Source organism: Otolemur garnettii, unplaced genomic scaffold (genome assembly GCF_000181295.1).
Source record: "Otolemur garnettii isolate 467f Iridium unplaced genomic scaffold, OtoGar3 scaffold00099, whole genome shotgun sequence".
In the NCBI taxonomy this organism is placed as follows: domain Eukaryota; kingdom Metazoa; phylum Chordata; class Mammalia; order Primates; family Galagidae; genus Otolemur; species Otolemur garnettii.
In genome coordinates, this window is record NW_003852494.1 from 3953862 (window position 1) to 3964996 (window position 11135).

Here is an 11135-nt window from a genome sequence, read left to right on the forward strand (position 1 = left end):
AAAAAAAAAAAAAAAAAAAAAGAATGTAGTATGACAATTTCCCACCAGATGGAGGTAACATGCCTTGAGAAAGGGGCAGCTTTTTCCAATTTAGGCAAAGACAATATATGGGTTCCTGGAGCAGCTTGGACCCTGCTAAGTCTGCTCAGAGGGACATGGTGAGAGGGAGTGGGCTGGAGGAAGCCTTGGGGACACAGCAAAGGGTGATGGGGCCTCAGGACCACCCCAAGATGAGGAAGGATCTCAGTCACTGGAAAGTGTCAAATTCCTTCCTGCTCTTCCTAGGAACACTTCCTGAGGGTCCTCCTTGACTATGTTTCAAGATTGGGCCCACCAAGCCATGAGAAGAATCCCCTACCTCATGGAATCCGAAGAATGAGACTTGGGGGAGAAGGAACCTCCTGAGAGGAGGATCCAGTTTCCGGCTGGTACCTACTGGCCAGGAAGGTAGATGCAGGGTAAGGGCTTATCACTTACAGCTTCAACATCCTCATTTTTCAGACCAAGCTCCCTGTCCTTGGCGCGGATCTCATCACGCTGCTTGTCCACCACTTCCTTCAGCTTCTTCATCACCTGCCGCTCCCGTTCTGACATGCCTGGGGCGAGGCAGGTGAGACGCATCGGTAAATCTCCCCATCCACTGAAATCACCCTTCAGCTTTCCACTGAGAATGAAACTGAAGTTTTAGTGGCTCCCAGCCTCATCCTCACACCCTCCACTGCTCCCTTCACCCCCTCCAGTGCTTACTATCGGTCCTTGGTCCTCCAAGCTCACTCCCACCTTAGGGCCTCTGCTAAGAATTCCCTCTTTGCACTTCTCATCTCTCATGGCTGCATCTCCTCATTTGTCAGGTTCAAATATCACCTACTCACAGGGGCCTTCCCTCCTCTGACCATCCGAGAGCAGCTCCCACCTCTCACTGACCATGTCTTATATTCACAGCACTCTTTACGGTTACTAAGTGTCTTTACATTCTTTTTCTTTTTTTTTTTTAAAGACAGAGTCTCACTTTGTCACCCTTGGTAGAGTGCTGTGACATCACAGCTCACAGCAAGCTCCAGCTCTTGGGCTTAGGCAATTCTCTTGCCTCAGCCTCCCAAGTAGCTAGAACTACAGGCACCTGCCACAACGCCTGGCTATTTTTTTTGTTGCAGTTTGGCCAGGGCCGGGTTCAAACCCGCCACCCTCTGTATATGGGGCTGGCACCCTACTCACTGAGCCACAGGTGCCTCCCCGTGTCTTTACATTCTTTTACCTAACTAAAGATGATCCTAGGAGGCCTGGTGAGGTGGCTCATGCCTGTAATCCTAACACTCTAGGAGGCCAAGGCATGAGAATGCCTTGAGCTCAGGAATTTGAGGCCAGCTTGAGCAAGAGGGAGACCCCCACTTCTACTAAAACTAGAAAAATTAGACAAGTGTGGTGGTAAGTGCCTATACTCCCAGCTACTTGGGAGGCTGAGGCAGAAGGATCGCTAGAACCCAAAAGTTTGACGTTGCTGTGAGCTAGGCTGATCCACTAAACTCTAGCCTGGGGCAATAGAGTGAGACTCTGTCTCCAAAAAAAAAAGAAAGAAAGAAAGAAAGAAAAAAAAGGAGGGTGGCGCCTGTGGCTCAGTGAGTAAGGTGCTGGCCCTATATACCGAGGGTGGCAGGTTCAAACCCAGCCCTGGCCAAACTGCAACAAAAAAATAGCCAGGCGTTATAGTGGGCACCTGTAGTCCCAGCTACTCGGGAGGCTGAGGCAAGAGAATCACCTAAGCCCAAGGAATTAGAGGTTGCTGTGAGCTGTGACACCACTGCACTCTACCGAGGGTGACAAAGTGAGACTGTCTCTAAAAAAAAAAAAAGGAAAAGATAAGAAAATCAAGAAAGGCTGAGGGTGTTTCCTCTCAGCACCAGCACTATTTATCTTGCCTTCAGACAGCAGATGTGAGGATAAAGGCCCCCAGAGCTAAGGTCCAGCATGTGGGGTGTGGGGACTCCCCACTGAGGAAAACTGAGAAGGGCCTTAGAACCCTACATCAGCCCAGATGCAGAGCAGGGCCTGAGCAGGCTCCTCAGTGCTGAGAGGAACTGCTTTGCCACTTGTCTCTTCTGCGTTCAAGTGATCCTCCTGCCTCAGCTTCCCAAGTAGCTGGGACTATAGGCACCCACCACCACACCTAGTTAATTTTTCTATTTTTAGTAGAGACAGGGTCTCACTCTTTTTCAGGCTGGTCCCCCTTTGGCAGCTTTCAGAATGTGAATTCTCCCTTCAGATGCCAGGCCCCCCTCCCTTGGGTACACCACAGGCAGGCACCTCCCTCTAGCTGGCCAAGAGGCTGAGGAAGCTCCTAAAAGAATTCCAGGGCCACTAGGGGGTCTGGGCTGATGCCCTCTCTTCTGTCAAAACCCCAAGGCTGTTGCTGCAGAGCAAAGCCTGGGTCTTGGTTCATGCTAATGTCTCCCAGACAGCTGTTCTCCAGGCACAAGTGGTGTGTGTGTGTGTAATGTATGTGTGAATGTGTGTTTGTATCTGTATGTGTGAGGTGTGTGTGTGTGCATGTGTAATCACATATAGGCAGAGTCTGTGCAAAAGCCACAAATGTCCCTTCCTGCTGGCTCTCTGAACACCTGTCCTGTACCAGGCTCTGAGCAGGTGGTGTCATGGGCCCAGGTCATTCAATCCTCAGTGGGGACAGATTCCACGCCTGGACAGATCAGGTGGGAAGAAAAGCAGCTGGAGGAAGGAAGCCTGAATCTGTAGCCCTGGGGTCACCAGTCTGAGCTGCAAGCACGGGGCATCTGAAGCAGACTTCCAGCCTGCCATCCTGGCTTAGCCCTTCAGTTTCTCACATGCAAGTGAGGATCATCTGGAGACCTGCCCAGGGTGTTCTTCAGAGGCCATGCATTTCATCTATGCGAAGTGCTCACAACAGGCCTGGCAGTCTCTAAGGGTCAGCTGTCCTCTTATCCTAACTCAGACCAGCCCTCCCTGCTTCCCAGGTTGCTCCTATGAGAAAGTACAAGAGTGCTTTAAAGAATTAAAAGAAGGTGAAGTGTCCTTAAGAGATACTGCTCAAAGGTGGAAGAGTTCTGAGCAATCATTTAGACATCCAGCCATTCTAGATCCTGGGATCTAGACCTTAAGAGACACTCTTGGCAAGGGCACCGTGGAGAGGCACATCCCAGGGCAGCCACAACAGCTTTGTGTCCAGCAGCAGAAAAACTGGCAATGACCTCAGCTTCTGCCAGCGAGGAAATAGTTAAATTGTCAAGGACCATTTAGTAGACTGAGATGCCTGTTAAGTGAAAATGGCAAGTGAGGCCAGCACTGTGAGTCCCACCTGTAATCCTAGCACTCTGGGAGGACAATGTGGGAGGACTGCTTGAGCTCAGGAGTTTGAGACCAGCCTGAGCAAGAGCGAGACCCCCATCTCTACTAAAAATATAAAAAATGGGCTAAGAACAGTGGCTCACGCCTGTAATCCTAGCACTCTGGGAGGATGAGGTGGGTGGATTGCTTGAGATCAGGAGATAGAGTAAGACCCTGTCTCTGAAAAATAGCCAGGCATTGTGGTGGACATTTGTAGTCCCAGCTATTTGAGAGGCTGAGGCAAGAGGATCACTTGAGCCCAAGAGTGTGAGGTTGCTGTGAGCCACAGCACTCTAGCCTGGGCAACAGAGTGAGACTCTGTCTCAGGAAAAAAAAAAAAAAAGACAAGTAACAAAGTTCTTAGCATCACTATTTACAAAAGCCAAAAGGCAGAATCAACCCAAATGCCATCTGACGACAACTGGATAAATAAAATGTGGTCTGTCCATCCATGGAATATTATTCAGCCATAAAAAGGCTAAAGGCAGATGAACCTCAAAAACACTATGCTGAGTGAAAGAAGCCAGACCTAGGCCAAGCATGGTGGCTCACACTTGTGATCCTAGCACTCTGGGAGGCAAGGCAGGAGGCTCACTTGAACTCATGAGTACAAAACCAGCCTGAACAAAAAGGAGATCCCAGGTCTACTAAAAATAGAAAAATTAGCCACGTCCAGTGGTATGCACCTGTAGTCCCAGGTACTCAGGAGGCTGAGGCAGGAGGATCACTGGAACCAAGAAGTTTGAAGTTGACATGAGCTATGATGATGCCACTGTACTCCAGACTGGGCAACAGAGCAAGATGCCTCCTCCACCACCACCACCCCCCCAAAAGTTAAGATGATAACTATATATACACATATATCTCACTAGATTTCAAAGAGTGAATATGACATTAAAAATCTTAATATGAAGGCTGGGCTCAGTGGCTTATGCCTGTAATCCTAGCACTCTGGGAGGCCGAGGCAGGTGGATTGCCTAAGCTCACAAGTTTGAGACCAGCCTGAGCCAGAGCAAGACCTCACCTCTAAAAAAAAAAACTTAATACAGGAAAAAGAATGCAAAATACCCTGTTGATAATTTTTATTTTGACATGTTGCAAAGATGCTTACTATTTTGGATCTACTAGGTTAAGTAAAAAATATCATAGAAATTACTTTGCTGTGTTTCTTCCTGCTTTTTCTAATGTAATAACTAGAACCATCACCATTACGTCTATCACTATTGCACAGTGTTGTTCTGTGTTACCCTTCAGAGAATGACAATGCGGTCAGTTTTCCTCCTCCCCTGTGACTAAGTTGTTCCTCCAGAGACCAAGGTTGTTTTTCCAGACCCTTAAGCGTATCTTGCACCCCATCTCCCAATCTGATGGCTGAGACTCCTGTGATTCATTCCTGCGTGTGCTAACAAGTAGTTTCTCTATGTTGCCCTCCAGCTGATGAGATGAATTTCCAAAAACAGGGGACAGGGAAGTGCTTTTCAATCTAGAGACCAGGGGATGAAATATAGGAAACTGCCAAGGTGCCTCTAAACAGTGTTCAAGGTCAAATGCTAAGAAAGCTACACTGTTTCATGCAGGGCTGGCTCCTCTCAGCAACCACTTCATGCCACTGTACAGGAATCAAGTGACTGCCCCCCTATGTCCTCAGTCTACCCCTAAGCCTCCGCCCAGCACGTTCTCAGCGTGGCACCTGCCACACAGTCCCAACTCACAGGCTCCACCTTCTCCCAGGGACCATGTCTGCCCAGTGACTGTTCCTCTAGCAGGTGGAAGAAATGTCCTTGTGTTCCCATGGTTTCTCATGCAAAATAAAAATAACCACGAAGGCATGCCTGGCATGTGCCCGGTCTCTCTACTCAGGCGAGGGCTGCTGCCAAGTGGCCTCCCAAGCTAACCCTTTCGGGAGCTGGACCCACGCTAGATACTGTTTAAGCTCATCTTCAGTCACACATATGTGGGGGCTGCTTCCTGACAAACTTGGCAGGGAGCTGGAAGCCATGGAAGAAGAGCAAAGCTCCCCCACAGGGAGGATGCTACGAGCACCACAGACAAGTGATATGCCAAGCAAGCAGCTCAGAGCAGGTCAGTAGCTACAGGTCCCCAAGGCCTTTGGGCCCTTAGTGGGACAGGCAGGGGAATTCCCAGGTCACCCCCAGAGGTCTCTGGGTATCCTGCAGAAATGCTCAAAGCTCAACATAGTTTCTATGATTTTTTTTTTTTTTTTTTTTTGAGACAGAGTCTCACTATGCTGCCCAGGGTAGTGTGTCGTGGCATCACAGCTCACAGCAACCTCATACTCTTGGGTGTAAGCGATTCTCTTACCTCAGCCTCCCAAGTAACTGGGACTATAGGTGCCCCCCACAGCACCCGGCTATTTTCTTGTTGCAGTTGTCATTGTTGTTTAGCTGGCCCAGGCCAGGTTTGAACCTGCCACCCTCGGTGTATGTGGCTGGTGCCGTAACCACTGTGCTACGGGTGCCGAGCCAGTTTCCATGATTCTATCCAACAATTCCACTCCTAGGTATATATCCCTCAAAACTGAAAATATATGTCCACAAAAGCTCAGGCACAAATGCTCAGAGCAGCTCTATCCATAACAGCCAAAAGGTGGGAACAACCCATGAAGTCCATCAGCAGATGGCAGAGAAACAGAATATGGCCTATCTACAGAATAGAATATAATTCAGGCTTAGAAAGGAAGGAAGTACTGATCCATGTGACAATGTCCATGGACCTTGAAAATGTTACACAAAGTAAAAGAAGCCAGACACAAAAGACCACATAGTGTAGGATTCTATTTATGTGGAATGTCCATAGAACAGGCAAATCCACAGAGACAGAAAGTAGATTAGTGAGTTCTTACATCGTAGGGTGAAGAGGGCACGATGTTTCTTTCTGAGGGGATGAAGATGTTCTAAAATTGTGCTGATGGTTGCACAACCCTGAATAGACTAAAAACCACCAAACCGTACAATTTTCTTTTTTTTTAAGACACGGTCTCACTCTGCCATCCTTGCAAGCTAGAGTGTAGTAGTATAATCATGACTCACAGCAACCTCACCTCCTGGGCTTAAATAAATCCTCCAGCCTCAGCCTCCATAGTAGCTGGGACTATAAGTGAGGGACACCCTGCAGGATAATTTTTCTTATTTTTTGTAGAGATGGGGTTTTGCTATGTTGCCCATGGTAGATGAATTGTACATTTTATTTATTTATTTATTTATTTATTTTGAGACAGAGCCTCAAGCTGTCGCCCTGGGTAGAGTGATGTGGCATCACAGCTCACAGCAATCTCTAACTCCTGGGCTTAAGTGATTCTCTTGCCTCAGCCTTCCAAGTAGCTGGGACTACATGCACCTCCCATGACACCCAGCTGTTTTTTGGTTGTAGTTGTTATTATTGTTTGGCAGGCCGGGGCTGGATTCAAACCCGCCATCTCTGGTGTATGTGGCTGGCGCCTTAGCCCCTTGAGCTATAGGCCCCGAGCCGAATTGTACATTTTAAATGGTGAATTATAATGTATGTGAATAATATGTCAATAAAGCTGTTACAAAACAAATGATGGAAAATATTTACCTAGTGCTTACCATGTGCTAAAGATTTTACCGTATATTAACTCATTTAATCCTCATAATAATATCCACATTTTACAGATGATGATGCTCATTTATAGAAAAGTAGATAATTTCACCAAGGCTGGGGTCTAGTTGAGCTGAGATTTGGACCCTGGCAGTCAGGCCAAGTAAACACTTTTAACCCATGTTGTTCTGCCCCTCGGTTCTTCCAAAAAGAGAAGGACAGATTTGTTCTAATACAGAAACAAGATATATTAAATAAAAAGAAAATTAAGGTGCACTAAATCTAAGGGCTCTTTTTTTCCTTTTGTTTTTTTTTTTTTGAGGCAGAATCTCACTCTGTCATCCTGGGTACAGTTCTGTGGCATTCTCAAACTCTTGGCTTACAGCAACCTCAAACTCTTGGGCTGAAGCTATCTTCTCGCCTCAGCCTCCCAAGTAGCTGGGACTATAGAGGCTGCCACAAGACTTGGTTGGTTTTTCTATTGTTAGTAGAAATAGGGTCGCTCTTAGTCAGACTGATCTTGAACTCCTAAGCTCAGGCAATCCACGCCCCTGGACCTTCTAGTCTGCTAGGATTACAGGTGTGAGCCACCATGCCTGGCTGCACAGGTTACTATTAAAGCAACATACTAATGGCTTTTTTTTTTTTTGGTTTTGACAAATGAACACAGTAATGTAAGATGTTAATACCATGTTTCCCTGAAAAAAAGACCTACCCCAAAAATAAGCCCTAGCAGGATTTCTATGCATTTGTTAAATATAAGCCCTACCCTGATAATAAGACCTAGTGATGGGATATGCTGCACAGCCATGCCATGCATTTCAGCATGGAGTGGTAAGGGAGACTGGAATACCTTTTATCTGCCACAGCTCCTTTCTCAGAGCCATTCCCACTTGCACAGGTGCACAGGTGGTAACCACAGTCACAGGCATCCTATTGCACACATGTGAATGGCTAGGGGAAAGGAGTTCACGCATCAGTAGTACCAGCCCCACCAACAAGGTCGGCTCCCCCGTCAGGTTCCAGAAGAAGATGACTTAACTGTATTTGAATACATGTAGATTGTTGTATTATACTTAATAAAAATAAGACATCCCCTGAAAATAAGCCCTAGTGTGTCTTCTTGAGAAAAAATAAATATAAGACAGTATCTTATTTTCGGGGAAACATGGTATTATTAAGGAGATACTGGCTGGGGGTTATCCTGAAACTATGTATTATTTTTGCAACTTTTTTCTTTTTTTTTTGAGACAAAAGTCTCATTTTGTCACCCTCGGTAGAGTACCCTGGTGTCATAGCTCACAGCAACCTCAAACTCTTGGGCTCAAATGATTCTCTTACCTCAGCCTCCCAAGTAGCTGGGACTACAGGCACCGACCACAAAGCCTGGCTATATTTAGAGACGAGGTCTTGCTTTGCCTCAGGCTGGTCTTGAACCTGTGAGCTCAGGCAATCCACCTACATCAGCCTCCCAGAGTGCTAGGATTACAGGCATGAGCCATTGTCATGCCTGGCCTAGTGGGTTTTAATATATTCACAAAGTTGTGCGACCATATCCACAATCTAATTCCAGAATATTTTCTTGGGAAAAGAAACTTAAAACCTTTAGTAGTGATTCACTTCCCAGCCCCTGGTTACCACCAATCTACTTTTTGTCTTCATAAATCTGCCCATTCTAGACATATTTTCTGTCTACTTTTTCAAAACATACTTTGAAGCTAAATTTTTTATTTTTATTTTTTTAGACAGAGTCTCATTCTATTGCTCTTGGTAAAATGCTGTGGCATCATAGCTCATAGCAACTTCAAACTCTTGGGCTCAAGTGATCCTTTTGCTTTGGTTTGTTTCATTTTTAGTAGAGATGGGGTCTCACTGTTGCCCAGGCTCGTCTTGAACTTGTGAGCTCAAGGTATCCACCCTCTTCGGCTTCCCAGAGTGCTAGGATTACAGGTGTGAGCCACTACACCCGGCCTCTTCAGGCTAAATTATTAGGGGCATACAACTTGAATTATTATTTTTTTTTTTTTTACAACTTGAAAATTATATTCTCCTAGAGAATCGAATTTTTTTATCATTATGAAGAAGTAACCCTCTATTAATGCTATTACCTTAAATCTATTCTTCTTACATTTATATAGCTATGCTAGCTTTCTTTGGATTGGTGTTCAAATCACCTACCTTTTCCCAGGCTTTACTTCCAAGCTTTATAATATATATCTCTTATAAACACGAGTTGGACTTTTAAAATCCAGTCTGACCACCTTTGTCTTTTAATTAGAACATTTAGTTCATTTACATTTAATGTAACTTCTGATATAAATGACTTAAATCTCTCATCTTATAATATACCTCTTGGCCTAGGTATCCCTAGTACTCTGGGAGGGTGAGGTGGGTAGATTTCTTGAGCTCAGAAGTTCAAGACCAGCCTAAGCAACACTGAGACCCCATCTCTACTCTTGAGACCAGCCTAAGCAACAGTGAGACCCCATCTCTACTAAAAATGAAAACTTAGGCTTGATGTCTATAGCTCAGTGGCTAAAACACTGGCCACATACACCAGCGCTGGCAGGTTTGAACCTGGCCTGGGCTCGCTAAAAACAACATGACAACTACAAAAAAAAAAAAAAATAGCCAGGCATTGTGGCGGGCACCTGTAGTCCCAGCTACTTGGGAGGCTAAGGCAAGAGAACTGCTTAAGCCCAAGACTTTGAGGTTGCTGTGAGCTATGACTCCACAGCACTCTACCAAGGGCAACATAGTGAGACTGTCTCAAAATAATAAATAAATAAATAAAAATAAAATAAAATAAAAATGAAAAATTAGCCAGCTATTGTGGTGGGCACCTGTAGTCCAGCTACTCAGGAGGCTGAGGCAAGAGGTCTCTTCACCCCAAGAGTTTGAAGTTGCTGTGAGCTGTGATGATGTCATAGCACGCTGCCCAGGGTGACAGAGTAAGACTCTATCTCAAAATTATACACACACACACACACACATATAAATACACATGCACACATACATATATATTTCCTATTTGTTATACTTGCTCTGTTTGTTTTCTCTTATTTCCTGCTGTTTTGAGGGACTAAGGGCATTACTACACTCTTCCATCCCTTCCCCTTTGGTAATGGAGATGGGAGATCCAGTCTGGACAGCAGATCCAGGCCCTAGCATGGGCCTCCCTGCCTCCAGGCTGGTGCAGTCTAAAATGGCAAACACAGGGCAGGCACTCTATTAGTGATAAATGAGATAAAAGGGACTGAAGGAACACGACAGCAGCCCTCTGGAATCTTAAGCTCTTGGGCAGTGGAATACTATAGTGGCCCAACCCATGGAGCTGGGCATGATTCCCATCTCCTCCCCAGCCTTAACTAGGCTGTCTCTAGTAGCTCTAGGTCAGGGGTCCCAGAGAGATTTAGACCTTCCTTTAGGGGGCTGATTTCAGGAGATCTGATTTCTAATCCTGACTCTGCCACTCAGTTGCTGTATGACCCTGGGAAAATCACTCTCCTTCTCTCAGCCTAAGTTTTTCTCATACGTTCAGTAAGAAGGTTGGACCAGATAAAACAGCTGGCAGTAATAACTGCTAGGACTTGCTGAGTGTTTTCTATGTACTAGGCACGAGTCTAAGTAAGTAGTCTACTATACTTATTAATTCATTTAATCCTTACAACAGCCTTAGGGGGAGTTCTGGTTATTTCTTCCATTTTTATTTTATTCTTTAAATCCCCCCCCCCTTTTTTGAGACAGTCTCACTTTGTCGCCCTTGGTAGAATGCCATGGCTATCATAGCTCATAGCAACCTCAAACTCCTGGGCTCAAGCCATTCTCTTGCCTCAGCCTCCCAAGTAGCTGGGACTACAGGTGCCTGCCACAACACCTGGCTATTTTTTAGAGACAAGTTCTCATACTTGATCAGACTGGTCTTGAACTGTGAGCTCAGGCAATCCACCCACCTTGGCCTACTAGAGTACTGGGATTATAGGTGTGAGCCACCGTGCCTGGCCAATTTACCCCATTTTTATACAGGGGACAATTTAGGCATACACAGTTCAAGTGACCTGATGGAAATCACACAGCAGGTAAGTGTTGGGGTCAAGATTCAAACGGGGCTCGGCGCCTGTGGCTCAAGCGGCTAAGGCGCCAGCCACATACACCTAAGGTGGCGGGTTCAAATCCCCAGCCCGGGCCCACCAAACAAC

General features: G+C 46.0%; 1 protein-coding gene across 1 annotated transcript in view; it reads right to left on the minus strand.

The window, feature by feature from the left end:
• RILPL1 (Rab interacting lysosomal protein like 1) overlaps nt 1-11135 on the minus strand; it is a 46640-nt gene that overhangs the window by 26533 nt on the left and 8972 nt on the right. Inside the window, exon 3 of the mRNA XM_003796025.2 lies at nt 478-596. Coding sequence (XP_003796073.1) covers nt 478-596 — 119 coding nt within the window. The remainder of the gene's footprint in view (nt 1-477; nt 597-11135) is intronic.